This window comes from Chaetomium globosum, genomic scaffold, assembly GCF_000143365.1.
Source record: "Chaetomium globosum CBS 148.51 scaffold_2 genomic scaffold, whole genome shotgun sequence".
Taxonomy (NCBI): Eukaryota; Fungi; Ascomycota; class Sordariomycetes; order Sordariales; family Chaetomiaceae; genus Chaetomium; species Chaetomium globosum.
Window position 1 is genome coordinate 2,558,499 of NT_165977.1, and position 16,438 is coordinate 2,574,936.

General features: G+C 57.2%; 4 protein-coding genes across 4 annotated transcripts in view; 2 read left to right on the forward strand and 2 right to left on the reverse strand.

Moving 5' to 3' along the window:
• Window positions 1–1,456: 1,456 nt before the first annotated feature.
• Window positions 1,457–2,575, reverse strand: CHGG_02935 (uncharacterized protein; the record flags this gene model as incomplete). The annotated part of the gene is made up of 3 exons (XM_001229450.1): window positions 1,457–1,910; window positions 1,992–2,051; window positions 2,328–2,575. The coding sequence occupies 3 exons, from the start codon at window positions 2,573–2,575 to the stop codon at window positions 1,457–1,459; spliced, it is 762 nt and encodes a 253-aa protein (XP_001229451.1).
• Window positions 2,576–7,778: 5,203 nt separating this feature from the next.
• CHGG_02936 (uncharacterized protein) lies at window positions 7,779–10,861 on the reverse strand (the record flags this gene model as incomplete). The annotated part of the gene is made up of 5 exons (XM_001229451.1): window positions 7,779–9,108; window positions 9,162–9,846; window positions 9,911–10,050; window positions 10,485–10,738; window positions 10,820–10,861. 5 exons carry the CDS (start codon window positions 10,859–10,861, stop codon window positions 7,779–7,781), a joined length of 2,451 nt encoding a protein of 816 aa, XP_001229452.1.
• Window positions 10,862–12,547: 1,686 nt separating this feature from the next.
• Window positions 12,548–14,510, forward strand: CHGG_02937 (uncharacterized protein; the record flags this gene model as incomplete). Its single annotated transcript, XM_001229452.1, has 4 exons — window positions 12,548–12,986; window positions 13,077–13,259; window positions 13,337–13,397; window positions 13,628–14,510. 4 exons carry the CDS (start codon window positions 12,548–12,550, stop codon window positions 14,508–14,510), a joined length of 1,566 nt encoding a protein of 521 aa, XP_001229453.1.
• Window positions 14,511–15,585: 1,075 nt separating this feature from the next.
• The window catches only part of CHGG_02938 (uncharacterized protein), a gene marked incomplete at both ends in the record, with an annotated part of 2,459 nt that continues 1,606 nt past the window's right edge, over window positions 15,586–16,438 (forward strand). Inside the window, 2 exons of the mRNA XM_001229453.1 lie at window positions 15,586–15,705; window positions 15,987–16,256. Of these exons, the coding sequence (XP_001229454.1) occupies window positions 15,586–15,705; window positions 15,987–16,256 (390 nt within the window). The remainder of the gene's footprint in view (window positions 15,706–15,986; window positions 16,257–16,438) is intronic.

Genomic DNA, 16,438 nt, shown 5'->3' on the forward strand with positions numbered 1-16,438 from the left:
TGTGTGATGAGACAACACTGGAGGATCTTTTTTTTAGCGTCTCTCACGCGAAGACGATCCCGTCCAAAGCGGTAAAGCACCGCCAGTCTTGCGTGACGAATCGAGCCATGTCTCCGATCTCGATCGAATCCTTTCGATTCGAACTCTGCTGGTGTTCTCTGCCTTGGTCACCTCGGTTGCTCACCGCAGCAAGAAAAAGGAACAGAAAAAAAATCTTTCCCTGTCAGCAACTCCACTCTTTTCTCCATTTCCAAGGTTCAGCCTTCGCCAAAAGATTCCCATCTCGCAAACCCCATCTCCACACAAAGAACGTTTGGCCCCGTTTCTCCACGGCCCAGAACCCGGCCACCGGCCCCGCAGAGCGCAGAGCGCAGAGTGGACCGGCAGGCAACGTCCGCTTGTGGTTCCGCGGGACAAGCAAGCATCTCCAGTCTCCACATGGCCGCAACGCATTGCAGGCTACAGAGAGAGTTGTGCGCTGTCATCGACAAGTGTCCGCATTAACACGAGGGGGTTGGCCTGTGTACCTGGCATTCCCGGACGAATTTGTCTGATAACGTTCGATAATGGTGGATATCATTATAGGAGCAGGCGTATCCTAACCCCCAGCAATAGCAGTCCATGAAAGTGCCAAAAACCGGACGTCGATTTTGAAACAAACCCCATCAGCAGGTTCCTTCGACACCCCGCAATGTTCGTGACAAGAATGAGTTGTGTCGTGCCCCAGCCCGGCCCGAGTGTGACGCCAAGATATCCCCATATTAATAAACCAAACGCAGAAATTATGCACCAAAAAAAAGTTGCTTTTCCCATCTAATATTGACAACATGCCATGCCCGCTTAAACCACTTTTGATAATAAACCCGTTAGACTGAAAAGGAGAGAGACGAAAGCGAAAAGAAAAAGTCGAGAGAATAATTGAGGTAAACAGCACCGAGGGCGCAGGGGACGCGCGGACGCGCGGACGGTGCAGTCGGGGCAAAAGGACCATCCGAAAACCCCGCGCTAGCGTGGGAATGCAGACGCCCAGAGCGCCCCCCTGGCTTACCCCGGAAAGCACTGGATGTCCCAAGACCGATCAGGAAAGCCCGAGGAAACAGCGCCCCCAACAAGCTATCACCATCTTGGCCAATGTGTGGGGTAGCCGAGAGACGGATGATCTGGAGAAACCCGCTGACGGCAGCTCGGTGAAGCGACAGCTCCGAGATACTGTCATTTCTGCATGGCATCGTCCATCGTCCCATAACCCGCCCCGCGCGGAGGTTGCACTACACCCATTGCGCCAGTTCCCCCCCCACATCGAGGGACCGGGAGGGACGGAAAAGAGGTATGGGCGTCATGCAGGACAAGGACAGGTGTCACCCGAGCCCGCGCCCTCACATGACTTCGACCCAAACGGGTGGGTGCAGCCGTGTTCCGCGCCGTCCTCCCAAAGGTGGGATTTGCGGAGGACACGCTACCGCCCCAACATGGGCGTCACGAGCTCAATGCTCTTGGGCCTCGAATACGCCGCGGGCCTGCGTGAAGGTAACGGCCGGTCGGAGCTCGTCCCGTAATAATCGCTGCCGCCGCCGTAGTAGGCACCATCATAAGTAGATGCGTAGAGACCTGCGTTTTGCTTCGAGTAGGAACTGCCCGGGCTCGCCGCGGTAACGCTACGGGCGAACGGCCAGATCCCCTGGTGGTACGTCCCTACCGGTGAGGTGGGACTTGCCGGCCTGATCGACAGCGACTTGAGGGCTGCCATCGCCGATGCGGGGGTGACGGGCGGGGCGACGTGCGTCGAACTCGGACGCGAAGGTGAAGCGCGGGGTATGATGTCCCTGGGTTCTGGCGGGCCCGAGTAAAACGGATATTGGGTGGCGGTGTGACTGCTCGTGTAGTGGTTTGACACGGTAGAGATGCTCGCGCTGTTTTGGGTCATGCATGCGGCATCTGTGTCGAACGAGTGTCAACAGGATTCGAAGAAAAGCGGTTCTCGTCAAACTCACTCTTCAGAACAGTACAGGGATTGATCATCTAACGGGACGAATTGCTTCTCACAGATCATGCTGCGGACATTGGTTAGCTTGGGAGTCTCAAATGCTAGCAGAATTGGGGCATATGCAGGAACGGCAACCCCCCAGCACTTCTCCAGTGATGGGCCTGTCTCCAATCCCCTCTTTCTCCATCGCCCCCAGCTCGTCCTTCACGCTGGGAACGGTTGGGGTGACACTGATCACCCGCATGTCAGGTGACAATGCAGGAGGATGGAAACGGAAATCCCCTGGGGGGAAGCGAAAAGATGCAATGAAGCTGTGAAACGGAAGGGAATGTTGACGACATACCAATACTCTGGGAAGCTCTCACGCTCTTCATCCCACCAACGTTGTTCGTCGAGTTCCTTCTCGCGATCCCGGGGATTCTTTCCCAGTTTCGGGACGGTCTGGGGGGTGGTCCTCCTGGTCATCGAAGGACGGGATGAGTACTTTTTTTGTGAAAGGTCTGTTGCGGTGACGGCCTTTCGTACGTCTGTCAACGACGAGTTGCCGGAGATATGCCCGGATCTTCGGCGGTGGTGGTGCATTGGGGCCATCTTATAATTGGCTTAGAGCTCGGGAGAAAGAAGGAGGGGCGGGTTGCGGGGGACGGATTCGCCGGGTCCCTTAAGGTCCGGCGCGGCAGGCAGGGAGCTGCGGGCTGCACTGAGGGTCCGACTGAGGAAGAGATCTAGGACGGGAGAGACCTAGTTCCCAGATGGATGGGGTCTATTTGAGCCCGCTTCGCCGCTCAGGCCAAGGAAATAGAGTTGAAAAATTGCAGGTCTGAAAAACCAGCAATGTGCGTGGTTTCGTGCGGTGGCAAATATGTACGCTGCGGGCAGAGATTTTTCCTACCCTGTCGCGTTGGCCGTGGATTGGTGGTGTGCCGCTGCAGTCGATAGTTGCTCTCCCGCGGCTAGGGAGTGGATGGAATGGATCGTGCGGCTGTCTGGCTGAATTCGCCCGTTAAGGGGTGTAGAACGAAATTTGGCTCGGTTGCCGCCGGGTAGCAGCTTGTATCTAGACGATCGATTGTTGACGTTGTGAGACTCGTGGGTCGGTCAGGCGCCTCTTGTTCGTTCTCGAAAACGGAGCTGGTTGGCACGCCACGAGGTAATGCCGCAACAGACCGGTCAACCTGATCGACAATGGAACAGCTTCAGGTTTGTCCCGCCAGGAAGGCCACAATTGAAGCCCAAAACAAATGCCAGAATATCAATCGGGCTCTTGCAAGTGGAAAGACGAGATATGATAGCAGGGCGTTCCGTCTGTGTAACGGAGGGGTTGTATTGCACAGAGTGCCACAAGAAACGAGCGAGCAGGTGCTGATATAGAAAACGAGCGAAAGAAATCCGTGACGAGTTCCGTAAACGGGCAAGGAGATCGTCTCTTTTGTTATCTGCTTTGGATGACTCTTTTTCGCTAATCAAAGTTCGATCCCCGTCGACCCCAGAGTCCGGACGGTTCCTGGGAGCAGCCGAGAACGGAGATCATCGGAGTTGTCAGCTGGCCAATCGTCTTTCACCGATGCTGGTGCTGCGGTGAGCGATCACAGTCTGTGGTCACCAGTGCAGGTGCACCTTGCCAGTGGGGACCTTCTGTGAGCGACGGTGGATGCAGCGTAGCTACCGGGGCCAGGGTTGAGTGATGGGCGGGCGGGACTGGATTTCGTGGAGTTGAGGCTTGGGTGCCCCCGCTCGATTTCGATGTTCGTTTGGGGATCGTCTGTTACAACTAAAGCAACAGGAGGGAGTGAGGTGCGAGAGGTCCGCGTGAGGAGAGGGCTTGCAGTCCTCTTGTAGGTCACGGCCTCCCGTCTGTCACATCGATTAGCTAACATGCACTGCAGCACAGGGCATCGCAGCTGTGCTGGGAGGGGCTGAGTGGGAGGGGTGTCGCTGGGGTTGACGCCAGCAGTGTGGGGTTCCAGGTTGCTCGGGCGGGGCCTTCCCCTGTCCCTGTCCCCTGTCGTCGTCCCCGTGCCTGTCCCTGTTAGTGCCGAGCCGCCAGTATCCCGCTGTGGTCGTGATCATGTAAGCTTGGTGCAGATGGGCTGACTTCATCTGGCTGAATCCGTTGCTTTGTCAATTTTCCGATGATAAGTCCGTTGACAAATCCGTGCGGTGGGTGATGGGATCTGGAAAATGAAACTCGGATTCGGTAAACGAGCAAAGACCGCGGGCATGGCGAACGTGGTGTAAGAATGTTGTGATATTTCGCGGCCGTTCTTGGGAAATCGTGTCCTGTCTCGTCAATGATCACAGACCGAGTTACAAAGATGGTTCAACCCCAAAAGGAGAGTGCATGAGACATGATCACTGAGAAGGCACTCAGGGCGATGCTCGTACCTTCCATCCTAAAATGGAACCTTGACGGATCGCGGTCGCGAGGAATGGAAGGTGTGCGCGGGATTCAACCAATCAGGGGACAGGGCCACAGCGCCTGCCTGTCGTTTGGGGAAGCCAGGAAGAATCTTGGGCATGGAAGCTCGGCAAGCTCCCACCCACACAAGGCGAAAGCTGGTCATGGGCTCGACGCCGCGCTGCCGCCATGGGGGCACTTCTTAGCCATCACACCGGGCACGTTCCTAGCCAGTTGCAATTGCCCACCCTTCCCAGGGCACCACGAGGTCAGCCCTCACCGTTGGCCTCCGGCCTCTTGGGTCAGGAATTTCGGTGAAAAATTTTCATCGCTTCTCACCATGGCCCAACTGCCTCCATTCACTCTCCACCCCGAGCAGGGGAATTGGCTGACTGCAACGCCGCTTGGGAGAGTCGTCAAATGACGACCACCCATCACGACATCACGCCATGAGTACACTGGAGGTTGCTGGCCACGACAGGCGCCACCACGACCTCTGGGCTCCACTTTAATTCAATCTGTGAAGAAAGATCTGTCTCTTGTCTCAGGTTTTGAATCATCCTCGATCGTAACTTTTTCGATCCCGAGCCCGACCTCCTAAGTTTGTTGTCTTGAGCTGCAAGGTTGGCTCGCTGCTTGAAGGGCACTTCGGAAATTCAGCACCCGAGGTGCCGCTTCCTGAGCCAACATCATCTAAACATTTGAATTGAAGAAGACCCCGTCGCCGATCTTGATTCCTGTCCTGGCCAAAAGGATACAAGGCAACCGGAGCTCAAAGCATGGCCGTTGCATCTGTGTGATCCGCCGAGACCGCGTACCTTGTCTCATCCCATCTTCTGGGTGCGTCATCCGGTCTTTGGCCCACAGCTGCGCCCAGCAAGGTTGCGCCGCAGCATTGCCTCCCGTTGTCGAGATCGTGAGCAGGTTAGGCGAGCAATATCAAGCCGTGTGAACCATCAGGGTAATTCGTTTGGCTCTGCCCCCTCGCGTGGGGGCACCTTGATGGGTTGGTTCCACAACGCTCAAAGGATGGAAGCCACAACGGTTCACTCCTAGTTAGAGAGTTCTGGCACCCAAAGTTGCTCCCTTTCCGTTGCAGACGACAACTGGACCTACCTTGGCTGCCATTGCAAACATCCAATTCTCCCGTGTCATGGCGGCATCAACAATTGTTAATCTTCGTGCCCCAATTCACCGGCTGCAATGCGTCGGCATCGATGCCGCCCCGGCAACCCCCACCCCCTTTGAGTTGTATCCTTTCCCGCAAATCGACATGTCATTGCATCTCGGATGGTGCAAGTCGCGTCCGACCCAGGCAGGGCGTCTGCACCCTCACCCACGAAACGCAACAGCGGCTGCTGATACGGGCCGCCCGCACATGAACATGACTTGCATTCCTACCGCTCTGGGTGGCAGGAGTCAATGTCGATGAGGCGGGGTCAGGGCCACACTCGGTCTCTACCTAGGTCGGTAGATCATTCAGGACTGCAGTGTGCCTCGGGATGCGCTCCGTCTGCTTTATCCGCTAGGTTTCGACGGTCTTCGTGTCACCAAGATAAGAGGCCGCCGCAAATCGTCGGAAAGCGGGCCTTTTCCAGATTAGCCTGCGGCTCGAGTGTGAGCGAGGCAGAGATGCCACTCAGCTTCCTATCGTCCCTGAGCTGGGCACCGAATCGGTCCTTGACATGGGGTAAGACAAGTTATGCCCTAATATCCAGCCCGGGTACCGCCGGGTTTCAAAGGCCTTGAGGGGATGGACACGCACGAGTCAGGGTGTCAGTGGGGGTCTTCGGTTGACCCCCGCGAGGCCCATTCACTCTCCCGACGGATGTGCCTGCAAGACCGTGCGTCACGATACTGCAGGTACTTTCCTAGGTGGGTAGTTACTGATCGAGTGACTGATCGGATCAGGGAGCCCCTATCGCAGTCTTGAAGCCGCCAGAGATAACGTCGGCGGACCGGACGCGGGCAACTCAGTTGCAAGTCCAACACCCGACAGCATAATGCTTGACCCCCATCCGACATCTGATTCCCAAGTCCAGGCCAAACTGACTGACGGTCAACCCGACCCCGGCTTTTCTCACTCTCTGGTCAAGGGGCCTTGGATTCCAATTGTCATCACCGCTTTTGTCTGCCCTGTTTGACTTGGCTCCTTGGCTATCTCGCGTGGAGACCGGAGAGATCCGGAACAGCGCGGCTTCCACCCGCCACATCCACTTCCCGCTTCCACGCGGTACGCCAAGATGCGGCGGTCCACGGAAAATTTTAGCCAGGCAGCTGCCCCGGTTCCGGCCCCACAACTCGGAGCTTCTCCCGGAGCTCTCCAGGCAGTATCATCCCAGCCCTCCGATTTCGCACGCATCGCGAGCGCTCCTTATCTCAAGGCTCAGAGATGGCGGTCTCAAGAACGGCGCTCAGAGTAACCGGGGGCTGAAAAGCACAAAACTATACAAGAACCGCTCAGAACAGCCCCCGGGCACAACTCGGTGTGGAGTGGCTGACCGAAGGGGAGACACGGTGTGCGCCACAACCATCCCCCCCTTGCATCATCGGTCCCGACAGTCTGGTCTGCATCACACAAGCACATGCTGCACGCAGATGGATGGTGCAGTTAGCCGTGCTCATCACGCAATAGTCATCGGACTGTGGACACACCACCCGCCCCTTGGCTGGCTGACGAATGCAGACCCTGAACACTGAGCAGTACACAATAGAGTAGAGGTGTTTGTTTGTTCGTTGGTTGACTCGTCACTCGGATTAATAACCTGCGGACAGATTAATAGATTAGCTAAGCTGCGTACAGCCCTCGGCGGTTGGTTAGTCGGACCCCGATCTATCCGATTCGGGGTGATGACTCTGTGCGAGCATCGATCGGTCCGTCGGCCGTCATCGATCTGGGGCTGATCGGAGAAGGATTCGCCGACCACGGAGGGAGCCATTGCGATATCAGACGCAGTCATATGATTCGAAGGAAGGTTGTGTGTGCAGCGAGCAGCTCGGTCTTGGGCGGAAACCGACGGTGAACCCGGACTTGGTTAGGGGTATTCTAGGAAGGGTATCATTGTACGAAGTGGGTTGGAGGTATCCAAGCACCTTGCTTGTACGTAAATGAGGTGTACACTTGTGTAGGGAACCAACGGTATGCTATGGTAGCTATACCACATTGTCAACTTCTATATACATAGCAATGATATTAAATAAATGTCTTCCATTCAACGAAGGAATTCAATATTTTGACCCCATAAATCCAAAACCAAACTTAGCAGGATCAAACACCCTCGTTATTCCACGCAGTGATATCTTGCTCATTGACCGTGGTGGTATCCAACCCATCCAAAAACGCCCACAACACCCACCCCAAAGAAGCAACAACCAAAAAAGAAAATCGACAAAAAATCAAGGGTGATAAAAGGTAAGGTGTTTCCTCTCCCCACCACCCGGACTCTCCTCCCCAACCCCCCAACCGTCATCCCGCCTCGGCTCGCTACTCAACTCCTGCGGCGGCGGCCTCCACACTCCCTGCTGCTGCACCCCCTGCCCATGCGGCTGATACTGGTACGCCGAGCCCGGCGTGGCCGGCGAGTACTGGTACTGGCGGTCCCCCAGCTCCACCACCGGACTATAACCACCACTCCCACCACCACCACCACCACCACCACCACCATGCGGCAACGGCAAATGCGACGACGACGCAGGCGACGACACCTGCACCCACAGCCGACCCTCAGCATCAACCTTAGTATGCGGCGCGTCCGCACCGCTGCTGCTTCCCGCCTGCCCTCCGCCGCCGGCCGCGCCGTACATGGTCTCCGTGGGCGTGCTACCGCCACCGGCGCCGCCGCTCGAGCTCGGTACGAGGTGGGACGGTGGTGAATCCACCAGCTCATAGGCCAGGCCACCTGGCCCGAGCGCGCCCGACGGCGAGACGGGGAGTTCGGCCGGGGGGTGGTATCCGTGGCCGTGCTGGTGGTGCTGGTTGAGGAAAGGGCTGTGTGGGTAGGAGCCGGTGGGGGAGTAGGAGGTGGGGCTTTGCTGGTGGCTCCAGCCCTGGGAGCTGGCGGTGGTGGAGAGGTATTTTGTCGGGGGCTGGTGGTTGCCGTTGTGTGAGGGGTTGTTATGTTGGTGGCTGCGGCGGCGGCGGATGAGGAAGATGACGGCCGCGAGGAGGGCTGCGAAGGCGACGACGGCGCCGACGACGATGCCGGCTAGGGCGCCGGTGGAGAGTGAGCTTGACTCGTCGTCTGGGGCGCCGGTGGCGGTGGGGATGGCGCGCGTGGGTGTCCGGGCGGCGATGCTGGCTTTGCGGGTCATGAGGACGCGCAGGTCGGGGTTGTCGAAGCCTTCGGCGGGCGCGGTCTTGGTTGCGCCTCCTTCGGCCGAGCCGCCGATGGCGCTGATGATGGGGGCCGGGACGGCGTAGTTGGTGAGGTTGGCGTCGAAGATGTACCAGATGGCGTCGTCTTTGTTTTGCTGGCCCAGGTCCATGTTGTGGAGGCCGTATTGTTCCTGGACGTCGCAGCGGTCGCTGGTTGGGAAGGTTCCGCCGATGACAATCATCTGGGCGTTGTCGATGACGTTGCAGCTAAGGGAATGGTGCCGGTATTCGCCCGTTAGGTTCCCGTCGGTTGGAAACATCTTGACCCACTCGAATGAGGGGATCGAAAGGGTGTAGATATCGTCGAAGCCTCCTGTGTCAGGGGGCATACCTACGCCACCGTAGAGGTAACTGTCGCCCAAGTCAGTCTCACGGTCGATCCTTACCCTGAAACCACCACTCACATGTTGTAGCTCGACTGATCCGGAGCCCAGGTCGCTCCGGCACAGAAGCGCCTCCGCATCGGCGGTACCTGTCCGGTAGCCTCCTGGCTGTACCACTTCGAGCTGAGCACGTCGTAGAGAAATATCGTTTCCATCGGCTGGCCGACCCAGGTGCCGTTTCCGGATGGGTCTTGGACGCCACCAAAGTACACCAACATCCCCCCATCCCCGATCGGGATGAACACCATCGATCCCTCTGCCCTCCCAATCGAGTCCGGCCCTGGGTCGGTGGACCAAGTGTTCGAGTCCATGCTGTATTTCACCAAACCGGTCATGGCCTTTGGCGGGCCGTCCCAACCCGGTATGGTGTTGTTCGATTTCCATCCGCCGTAGTAGTAGCCCTCGCCTGTTTCGGATATCGAGACACCCGCGCCGTAGGAGACGGCAGCGATGTCGTGCTCGTCCGGCGACCCAAAGGATTCCCAACGGTTGTAGATGGTGTCGTATGACCATAACGTAAACTGCGACGAGGGCGGTTGCTGGTGGTATTCGCCGGCGAAGAGGTAGAACCTCTTGTTTACGTCGTCGGCCCATAGGGTGCCGCCATTGACGTCCGGGATGGTAGTGTTTTTGATGAGGTTGGCATAGAGCTGGGGCATGCGCCCGGCGCCCGGCGTATCGAGGTCATGGTACAGCAGCCCGGTATCTAAGACGGGGACTCCAGTCAGTCGTCGACGCGAGAGGGACGGGCTGCTGGGCGAGATACATACTCGAGTAGTTGGTCGGGTATTGTGACAGCGGGTTATAGTTCACAAATCCGCCATCGATGTATAACTTTCTATCGATCACAGCTGTCTGATGCCCGAACCGGCGGCAGAAGTCCTTGACAGGGTCGGGTTGGGCCGAGGAACTGTCGAGGAAGCAGAAGAGAAATAACAATGATACACATAGAGGGGTCAGACGGGATAAGCACGGGATTCGGCGCGTTCGTCGTGAGCTGTTAACGGTCCCAGGACATGCGGCCGAGGACGGCATTGCTTCCGAGGCGGAGAGTATCATCTCGGGAAGCAAACGACCCAAGCCATGCTTTTGCTGGCAGTCAGCGATATGCGCTTTCAGGCAGAAAGGAGACGATGGCAAGCGCAGACGACAGACAATACCCGTGGAGACTAATGGGGGGATAACCAAGGGAAGGAGGTTGCACGGAGACGTGGACTGGAGGTGACGACTACCTAGTTACGGGTGGCCTAGCCACCCACACTTCAAGGATGATGACTAGGCTGGCAAGCACCGAAGTTACACATAATCTTTCATCCATGGCTAGTTTCCGACCAGGTGCAGGACCTTACCAGACCGTGAGGCGACAGGAGTGGCTCGGTCATCTTGCAGGCGCCGATCAGCCTCTCGCAGCCCGTATTGCACTGGTCTTTCGAGACTCGTGGCGGGGTTTTTGTGGCGGTGAGTTGCGCACGATTCCATCCGTAAAGGATGGCAAGTCGACTCACACTGACGCAATGGGCTCCCAAGCCGGCCATTGACCGTCCGGAAGACGAGTTCGAGAGCCATGAGGCATCATCCTCGACGCAGCGGCGAGGAGCCTAACATGACTTGCTCGCTAGTTAGTTAGAGGATCCGAAAAACCGCCGTCTTCGTACGAGACAAGAAATGGTTTAGCGAACCAGGAGGCTGGTCCTGTGATTGTGTTCCCGCAGCGCGGACATGGTCCAATGGGCGGCTGACAGGATCTCAGCTTCACTGTCGATCCTCCGGGCACATGCGTGCACCCCTGTCGGTCGCGAGGTCGAGCAAGGGGCAAGAAGCAACCCTCCGGCAGTCGAATGTTGACGAAACCGTTGGGCTGGGATGCCAAGCAAGAAATGTGGGAGGACGGGGTTTATTTATTATATAGTGTAGTAGTGTAGTATATTGATGTGATCAAAAAATGGTCTTCGTAGACAGTTTCCATCTTGGGACAAGGACTCAAAAAAGTTTTGCTTGAGCTGCCCATGCCAAGTGCTTGCATTCAAAATGAGGAGAAACCACCAAGAAAGCACGAGCCAGAAGTCTTACTCTTCTTCCATGCAAGTTAATTTGCGGTGTCTTGATGGGGGAAGGAGGGGCGGGGGACAGAAGGAAGGATTTGAAGGAACTGGTATAACTATAGGTAGAAACTTCCATGCTACGAAGTAACCAAGTGGAAGAAAGGTGCGGACGTCACTTCTTTATCTATCCGTCTCAATTCCCGTCGTTCCTGCACTCCTCCTGCCCGGTTAGCCCGGTAGCCGGTCAGTTTGCCACCATGGGTCATCGCACTATCATCGGAAATGTCAACTGACGTTCTAGTGAACTACCACGTCTCAACCCGACATCCCATCTCATACACTGCGGCACATGGATTTCCAAAGAGGTTGCTTCTTGGTGTAGTGGAGTTCCGCTCACTTCGGCGGCTTTCGGGGCCCTTTTGGATCTAACTCCGCCGATTGGGACCGGCGCCTTCGGCTGCCGGGCGGGGGGGGGGGTTCGTTCGAACGTTATTCGTATCGAGGAAACCGACGAGTTGAAAATGTTGACCACTTTCCTCCAATGTGTTTCTCTCTTAGGTTCCAAACCGCGTTTTTCTCATGGATGCCTAAGCAGTCGAAGAAGTCAAAGAAGTCAAACGGACATAAATCCCAGTCATCCATTCATCATTGATGTCTCCTGACGATGCGGGTAGAGACTGAATACCTACCCCAGCAGCCTAGGTAATGCCGAGTCCGGGATTCATCAGTGGATCACCTTATCAAGCCCGAGACGACCTCGGCTAGCCACACGAGAAAGTGATCCACCACCCGATTTTGCATCTTCAATTCCATCTCAAGTGGGCCGGACCCTCCAGCACGCAATACGCAAGAGGGCGTATCATGGGACGCATGAGTGAGACGGTCAAACATCGGGGTTAACAAGATGGCGTACTTCGTAGGCGTCACGGTACCAAGAAGGGACTCTGTCCTGCCGTTTGTTACCCTTGCATGAGCCCAATACCACGGTTAAGCCAGTCACTCAGTCACCTCTTGACCTTCTAGGCTCAGCCCACGCCGCTGGGGCATTGTGTGATTACATCTGCGTATACACCATAGAGGTGTTGGCCTCGGTGGAGCCCCCGTGCCTCGCGTACCCGTCAGATCGGGAACGGAATTCGAGTTTGCTAGGGCTACTAATCACAATGATCGGTTTTCATTCAGATTCGCCTTCAGGGCAGACCAGGCCCATTGTAACCGTCCGTATAAAGTGTGGTTGACGTCTCCTGGGTCGCTACTACTCACTCTTATCAGCCCTAGTGCAAGATACCAGATCGCCGACCCCCGAATACCTAGATAACGGGTAACACGGCTACCGCCTAGGAAACCGACGTGCCGATCAGCATGATGGCCGACCCCGAATCGTCCTCTTCCTCCTTCACGGCCAAGGAACCGGTCCTCACCTCCAACAGCCCCGACGTCGAGTCCCAACAAGGCCGCAACAGCCCGTCACACTGGTTCCTGGTCTGCCACCCGGACGGCGTCACCGATGCGGTCCTGAACCACGCCTACCCGGGCCACGGCACGCCCGAGTCGCCCTACGTCGTCGACTTTCTCCCCCAGGACGGCAGCAACCCGATGCAGTACTCGCGGACCAAGAAGTGGACCATCACCCTGCTCCAGGCCCTGGCCACCCTGGCCGTGGCCTTTGTGAGCACCGCCTACTCGGGCGGCGTCTACGAGATCATCCGGTACTTTCACGTGTCGACCATCGTGGCCATCTTGGGCGTCTCGTTGTTTGTGCTCGGCTTCGCCATCGGGCCGTTGCTGTGGGCGCCTCTTAGCGGTATGATGTTCCGTGACTTGACAGGGAAAAAGGGGGGGAGGGATGGTGTGTTTGGGGGAATGATGCTGACGGGGATGTGATGACGAACAGAGTTTCACGGGAGGCAGATTGTTTTCTTTTTCACTTACTTTGGCCTGGCCGCCTTCAGCGCCGGCGCCGCGGGTGCTCAAAACATCCACACCCTCATCATCCTGCGCTTCTTCGCCGGCGCGTTCGGCGCATCGCCCCTGACGAACTCGGGCGGCGTCATTGCGGATATGTTCAACGCCAAGGGTACGTTGCCACCCTGCAAACATACCATGTGTCGTGATGCTGACGAGCCCTTTTGCAGAGCGTGGTCTAGCCACAAGCGTTTTCGCCATGGCCCCTTTCCTGGGCCCCACCATCGGCCCCATTGCCGGCGGCTTCCTCGTGAGTCCCCCCCCTTAACCCTCACGAAGCCACCCCCCACCAGAACTAACACCACCCACCCCCAGGGCGAAGCCGAAGGGTGGCGCTGGATCGAAGGCCTGATGGCCATCTTCACGGGCGTCCTCTGGATCGCCTGCTCGCTCTACGTACCGGAAACCTACGCGCCGGTCCTCCTCCGGCGGCGCGCAGCCAAACTCTCCCAACTCACCGGCCACACGTACATCTCCAAGATGGACCTCGCCCTCCGCGGCACCACCAAATCCACAACAAATCCGCACGACCCTCCTCCGCCCCTGGGCGCTCCTCTTCACCGAGCCCATCGTCTTCCTCACCGCCATCTACCTCGCCATCGTCTACGGCACGCTGTACCTCCTCTTCGCGGCCTTCCCCATCGTCTTCCAGCTCAACCGCGGCTGGAGCGCGGGCGTCGGCGGCCTGGCCTTCATCGGCGTCGCCGTCGGCATGCTCTTCGCCGTCGCCTACTCCATGTTCGACAACCGCCGCTACGGCCGCGTGGCGGCGGCCTCCCCGGGCGGGCTGGCCCCCGCCGAGGCGCGCCTCCCGCCCGCCATCATCGGGTCGGTCCTGCTGCCGGTGGGGCTGTTCTGGTTCGCGTGGACGAACGGGCCCGAGGTGCACTGGGTGGTGCCCATCACGGCGTCGGCCTTCTTCGCGGCGGGGCTGGTGAGCGTGTTTCTGAGCTTGCTGTCCTACATGATTGATAGCTATACGGTGTTTGCGGCCTCGGTGCTGGCGGCGAACTCGGTGCTGCGCTCGCTGTTTGGCGCCGCCTTCCCGCTGTTTACCACGTACATGTATCAGGATCTGGGCATCCACTGGGCGAGTACCGTGCCGGCGTTCCTGGCGCTCGCGTGCATGCCGTTTCCGTGGCTGTTTTGGAAGTATGGCGCGCGCATTAGGAGTAGGTGTCGCTATGCGGCCGAGGCGGCCGCCGTGCTGCAGAAGATGATGCAGGCTGCGAACGAGCAACAAGAGCGAGAGCAGCAGGGGCAGCAGGTGGTGGTGCCGGTGAATGAGAGCCCGGCTGTGTTGAGCGAAGATGAAGGGACTGTGGTTGGAGATGGGGAGGAGGTGAAGGAGAAACGAAAGTAGAAAAAAGGGGGGAATTTGATGATGGTTGTTGGGGTGTTCTATTTTCCTCTCTTGGGTTTCCTTTTTTTAGGTATCGAAATCGTATAGTTATCCATCCGTTTTCTTTTTTCCACCTCCCAGCGGCGTTTCTTTTTTCATCTCAGTGACGTTTCTTTTTTCATCTTCCAGTGACGTGCTTCGTTTCGTTTTCGTTCAAATCGCTCTCCTATGCGAAGTACAAAGTAGGAAAAGAGTCTTCCCCGACACCGCCGGAGCTAGTTCCGATGGCACACGACACACTTTTGTTGAGTGACAGAACATGTCTGCCTGCTCGGCGATCCCTCCCGTTACTGCAAGCAATCGTGTCAACCCTTCCCCGCAAAGTGGTACAGTGGCTGAATAAGCGTAGGTCGAGAACACGCCAATCGCCCTCGGCCTCTTCCCGCCCATGCATTGGGGCGGACTCAGAGCACATGGCCAAGCCGGCATGTTTCCGATTCGCATGCTCTTTTGGGAATGCGAGCTTTCTTAATGTACTGTTTCTCTCTCCAACGGCCCAAATATTCGTCCTTTTCCAACCCCACGGCGCTCGGCCGTCCGATATTCCGCGCCCTCACCAGAGGAACTTCCATGTCCCTACCTCCGCTCTACTACCTGTAGCCCTCTGGATCTGCCGTCGCCTTCTCGCGTTTTGAAACGTCGGGCTTCATGTCATGCCGGGCAAGGGAGCAAGAGAGACTTGTTGCTGAGGTCATTGCCACCTCTCGTGTTTCTTTCTGCCTGGCTCTTAAATTCTTGGTCGCCGATGTGAGGTGGAACTGCATGCTTTAAGAGATGCGAGGTTCGCATTTACTCTGTTTGATTTCGACTTTCGGTGTGTAGTTGTTGTGCAAGTGTGCTATTGCTTCCTCGTTTTCCCAACTCGGACATCTATCCAACTTTATTCTGTGTGTTTGTTCCCCTTGTTGTGTTGGTTGCCGAATTGTTCGTGCCACACAACACTTCCGGCATCATATCCGGTCTCCCATTCAGCTTAACTATACCCCTGAGCTACCTTTCGACACACGCCCCTGGCCACCTGAGCCGACCCGCCATCATGGCTTCCGGGCGGATCACCACATTCACAAACACGTTCCTTGTCGCCAATCATGAGCACGGAGGGCCTGTCCTCAAGGTCGTGGGACCGCAGGAGACACGCAAGAAGAGGCCGCATCGGGTATGTTCATCCACACGGGGGAGGGCTTGTATTGGTACTGGATCGGGTCCGCCCTGTGGGGGAACAAGACGGGTTTCGCCAGGGAAAGGGTATCAAAACAGACACGCTAACTTTAAGGGGGGCGGGGTGATCAGAAATCAAGGCTGGGATGTATAAGATGCAAACGGCGCAAAGTCAAGGTACGGCCCGTCTTACTTCGCCACCCCTTCTGGTCCTCCCGCGACCAAAGGGCGTGCCGATATGTAATTTGTCAGTATACTGACAGCCACCGGCTCCTACAGTGTGACGAGGGAGATCCGTGCAGGAACTGCGTCAAGCGAAAGGAGACATGCGTCCGTCTTAACCCGGTATCGACCAGTGAGGGGGTTTCGAGACACGCCGCCGTTGGCCTCTCCGCCCTTACGAGGGTAGCCTGGTGTCCGCTCTCCGAGCCCGAGTGCCGGCCCATCAATCTGCTGCACATGGAACTGCTGCACCATTTTGAGCGCTACAGCATCCCCACGCTGCCGTTCCAGGAAGTGTGGCCGAGGATGCTGCCGCTCGCCTTCCAGGTATGTACATACTCCTTCTGCTGGAGCCACCCCCTACCTTTTCTAAGTCCCGATTTGGAGTCAATATGCACATGTCAAAAGCAAGCATGGGACATATGGACCCCGTACCTAGCTAGCTATACATGATTATGGTTACACAAAAAGCTGACCTATATGACCCCCTTGCCCCCCCCCCCTCCCAC